Below are 4758 nucleotides of genomic sequence, written 5' to 3' on the forward strand. Positions count from 1 at the left end.
TACTGTATCAGACTTGATATAAAAAGTTACCAATTATTGTATCAATTTTACTGGATGGTTGTAAAAAATTCATTAACTGTCAGTCCACAAAAACTTAAAACCTTTTTTTTCCTAAGCATCTTTTGCCTATCCCCAATTAGACAGATGAAGCACTTTATGGCCGGCTGATAAGAAGGATATTTTGGAAGTTTAGTGGATAATGGCATCAAGGAAAGAAAGGAATAGCAATGGTGTTATTCTTGTTTCTTGAAATGCCTTTAGGTTCGGCTTAGAATCTATGCCCAAGCTTTGCGCTAAGTTGCAACCAATATTCTTAAATCTTTGTCTACTTTCTAGCTCACTGTTGCTTTCGGTTCAAGTTTAACTTTTGTACATTGACATGTGTAAATAAATTTTTATGCTATTAAGTCACTTACAAATAATTGTTTATAAGTGGAGTAAGTTACCTGGAAAAAGATTTTTAACGTATAAATATTGACAAATTAGAGCCCTTTATCATCAAAAGAAAGATTAAATAATTATTAGGTAAAATAGTCGCAGATTTTTTTAGGGAAGTAGGATTTTGGTCATATTGTAAGGTGAATTGGGAATAAAGAACATCAAAAGCATTCTGGCCCATGGGATATCTGAGTGCGCTCTTGTACTGCGACAGCTTTAATTCCAGGAAGTTAAGGCAACTTAGCTAGTTGCGAATGTTATATACTCACATTTCACTACAAGCCTGCAAGTTGTAACATCAAAGTAAACCAACAAAATTCACCTTCTTAACAATGTCGAATAGTACTACAAGTTTCCTCTATTTTCGTTTCAACAGTTTTAGAAAGTCATCGTCCAAATCTAGCCCATCATTTAACCTGTCAAAGGTAAAGAACACGCCAAGCATGTCGTTGCCTAATCTCCGTCCAAAAGCGGAGGAAATGAAAAGGGTGTTTGACAAATTTGACACTAACAAAGATGGGAAGATCTCACAAGAAGAATACAAATCAGCCATGAAGATGATGGGCAGTGGAGGAAATACGAAAACTTATGACGTTGGCGATGCATTTCAGGCTGCAGATACTGATGGGGATGGATTCATTAATTTTGAGGAGTTCATGAGAGTGCAGAATCTTGAAGGTGGTGTGAATCCAACTGATATTAAAAGCGCTTTCGAGGCATTTGATTTGGATGGTGATGGCAAAATTAGTGCAGAGGAATTGTTGCAGGTTCAGCGAATGCTAGGAGAAAAATGTAGCTTGGAGAATTGCAAGAAAATGGTGAGAGGTGTTGATGCCAATGGGGATGGACTTATAGATATGGACGAATTTGTGACCATGATGACGCGCACCATGAAACTAGTCTAGAGTCCAGGGATCGATTCACTCTGTGTAGATTGATTTACTTTCTTCCTAATTGCCTTGTTTGCAAATAAAATATCATGTTTACTGATATTTGAGTTGTTATGCTAATTGAATTTCAAAAAGGACTACCAAGAAAGATATAGAGGTTCTATTGTAGCAATATCATTTTAAGTTACTATGATCTTGTTCTGAACCAGAAGTGATGCCCTTAACTTGCAAAATTAAGAAACAAATCTGCCAGTAAATTAGTTTGTCAATGTTAATTGGCCTTAGCAACCGAAACACAGAGTGAAATCAGGAGCCATAACATTCTTAATGTCCTTCTAATGCGATTATGCGAATAAAGCTGGTCAAATAGAAATGGGCTATTTTCATGGCTCGAACCCGTGAACTCCTGGTCACATGACAACAACTTTATCAGTTACGCCAAGGCTCCCCTTCAAAGCTGGCCAAATAGGAAACTGAAAAAAATGGAGAAATTGCACGGAAAGACAGAGGAAAGATAAGCAGAACTTGATTCTAAGATCAAGTTGCACCATTTTGTTGAAGTGAGATTCTGTTCATGCATCATTGTTCATACTTAAAAAGGTATTCTAGAAAGATTCCATTGTTAATTTACTCCCTATAATTGGAGTTGGAATAAAGATGTAAGAATCAGCATCATTTCAAACCCACAATATGAAAAGATATTCATATTATTAGGATGGTGTTTCCATCATGAATTCCCTTATCTTGAATAAAAGTCCAAAAGTAAATGATGCCTATCAAACTTTATAGTTAATTGATTCCCTAGCACTTGAAATGTTTGTGCAAATTTAACAGCCAGCAGAGGATAGTCCACTACTATCTTTCATCAAAGAACTCGAAGCTACAAAAACAAGACATCGTATATATTTGTAAATGTCTCTGCAATTTTAATTTGCTTTTCGTTATAGAGCCAAAGGAGAACATATGGCAATAATGAGTTGTTTCGAGCTTCCAGTGCAGCAGCCAAATAGGGATATGTCAGTGCAAGAATTCAAGGTGTGGATTACGCAATTCGACATGGATCATGACAAGCGTATTAGCCGCGAAGAACTAACTGAGGCACTTCAGAATCTACACATATGGTTCAGCTCATGGAAGGCTCGTCAAGTTATGAAAACTGCTGATACTGACCATACAGGTTTTATTGATAACAAAAAAGAAGTGGAGAAACTGGTAAGCTATGCCCAACAACGTTTACACATGAAAATCCATCAAAGTTAATTAGTTGTCAATATTTCTATGGCTTCTAGTTGTTAATGCTTCTCCTTTGATCGGATTGTGTTGTCATGGTTTTTTTTTTCTTCCTTTTTTTCCTTAAGCATTCGGCATAGAAATTCACTTGCCAAGTAATCAAAGTTCTTGCCAGATAGCCTCACCAAGGGATAAAACGCTTTTTATCAAGAAAACTTCATTTGGAGGGCTCGAATGAAACTCAAACCTCTAATTAAGGGTTGAGGGATCCTAACCATCGTATCATAGTTCTCGTGGTTGATGTGATGTTGTTATCTATGTAGCGTTGTTGCTCGTTATGTACATCAATAAAGTGACAAATTGTAATAGTTAACTCACACGGTTATTGTCACGATCCAAAATCCAACTAGTCGTGATGACATCTAAACCAACCTGCTAGGTAAACCAACTAACAATTATCCAATTCCAATAATATTTAATAAGACAATTAAGTAAAAGAAATTATCTGAATCTTATTCATTTCCCAAGGACAGGCAGTACAAATCATGAGCTTCTAAGATTAGAATTTACAAAGCTGATATGAAATAAATACATCATATGTTCAAAATGTACATAAACAGATTTTTTATAAATCTAAGGCTACCATGAACAAGAGGCAGCTACAACCGGAATGCAGGTACGTCTTCAATTCCAGCTCCAGTCGATCAGAGCAACATCAACATCCAATATCTGCGCGCAAGGTGCAGAAGTGTAGTATGAGTACAATCGACCCCATGTACTCAATAAGTAACAAACCTAACCTTAGGTTGAAAGTAGTGACGGGCTGGAACATAGGTCGGAATCCAACACCAATAGACAACAACGGTTCATAACAACATAATAAAAGTAATAAAAGAAGTAACTCGGAGATAAACTGCCCAGCTCATTCACAGTTCCAGAAAATAGGTCTGCCTTTCAAGCATTTAAGTGAAAAACCCAAATCTTTTATCGAAATCACCAAAAATATGAGTAAGTTTGAAAACTGTGATTTTTTCCAAAGGCTTTCAACAGGTAAATGTTTCATTTTCAAATGGCATGTGAAAAATACATCTCTATGCCTAAATGTCAATTTATGTGTGTCAACTGTCATACCAAACCATATGCATACTCTAGGTGCATCAATGCATTCAATCCTCCCAATCACTCAATCCTCACGGTCACTCAGTCATCATAGCCACTCAGTTCTCATAGCCACTCCGTGTACCCAATCACTCGGCACTCGCACTCAGTAGGTACCTGCGCTCACTGGGGGTGCGTACAGACTCCGGAGAGGCTCCTTCAGCCCAAGCGCTATAACAAGCCAATAATGGCATAAAATCAGTCAAATATGTTGCGGCGTGCAGCCCCGCTCCCATTATGAATCAATAAAATATGTTGCGGCGTGCAACTCGATCCCATAAACATCCTCACTATCAGGCCCTTGGCCTCATTAAGTCATCTATCTCTCCAGTCTCTCGGGCTCTCAATGTCATGAAAAATCAGCCAGAAATAATGATGTGATGTATCAATAAATAGCAACAGAGACTGAGATATGATATGCATATGAATGCGTATGACCAAGTATGTAAATGCAATGTAAGCAGATAATTCAACAGCATAAATGACCTCAGTGGGTCCCGACAGGATAAGCATGTGGCATAGACATGATTTCTAACATGGGTCACAGATCAATAGCTCTAATACGTAGAGATTTCATGGTTACAGATAAGATCAGTTAACTACACAGTACCAAAGGGATAACGAAGTCAAATTCACACATCGCACGCCCACACGCCCGTCACCTAGCATGTGCGTCACCTCAACACCAAACACATAACATGTAATTCGGGATTTCATACCCTCAGCACCAAGTTTAGAAGTGTTACTTAAACTCGAACAAGCCAAATCCAATACCGAGCAAGCCAAAGGATTCTCCGAAAATGCTATCACGCACATACCGACCTTCGAACAGCTCGAAATTAGCCAAAAGCAACTCAAACACATCAAATAATGCTAAAGAAAACAAACCCAAATCGATAAAGGTCGAATCCTTAATCAGAAGCCCAAAATCGGCCAAAAGGTCCAACCCGGCCTGCACCTCAGAACTCGACAAACTCACAAAATATGATACCTCATTCAATTATGAGTCCACCCATACTAATTTCACTCAAATCCAACCTCA

The 4758-nt window shown here is 37.9% G+C and overlaps 2 protein-coding genes across 2 annotated transcripts; both read left to right on the forward strand.

The window, feature by feature from the left end:
- Window positions 1-678: 678 nt before the first annotated feature.
- LOC109243799 (calmodulin-like protein 1) lies at window positions 679-1489 on the forward strand. Its single transcript, XM_019410791.1, has one exon. It carries the CDS (start codon window positions 771-773, stop codon window positions 1341-1343), a length of 573 nt encoding a protein of 190 aa, XP_019266336.1. The 5' UTR covers window positions 679-770; the 3' UTR covers window positions 1344-1489.
- A 591-nt stretch (window positions 1490-2080) lies between these two features.
- On the forward strand, window positions 2081-2950 carry LOC109243800. The gene is made up of 2 exons (XM_019410792.1): window positions 2081-2540; window positions 2734-2950. Exons 1-2 carry the CDS (start codon window positions 2292-2294, stop codon window positions 2794-2796), a joined length of 312 nt encoding a protein of 103 aa, XP_019266337.1. The 5' UTR covers window positions 2081-2291; the 3' UTR covers window positions 2797-2950.
- Window positions 2951-4758: the final 1808 nt, after the last annotated feature.

The sequence above is a fragment of the Nicotiana attenuata genome, unplaced genomic scaffold (assembly GCF_001879085.1).
Source record: "Nicotiana attenuata strain UT unplaced genomic scaffold, NIATTr2, whole genome shotgun sequence".
In the NCBI taxonomy this organism is placed as follows: domain Eukaryota; kingdom Viridiplantae; phylum Streptophyta; class Magnoliopsida; order Solanales; family Solanaceae; genus Nicotiana; species Nicotiana attenuata.

Excerpts from the sequence above, each read along its gene's own strand:
- LOC109243799 (XM_019410791.1), top strand. The coding sequence starts at position 771 with ATGTCGAATAGTACTACAAGTTTCCTCTATTTTCGTTTCAACAGTTTT.
- LOC109243800 (XM_019410792.1), top strand. The coding sequence starts at position 2,292 with ATGGCAATAATGAGTTGTTTCGAGCTTCCAGTGCAGCAGCCAAATAGG. Across the intron at positions 2,541-2,733 it reads AAAAAGAAGTGGAGAAACTG|ATAGCCTCACCAAGGGATAA; the intron begins GTAAGCTATGCC and ends AGTTCTTGCCAG.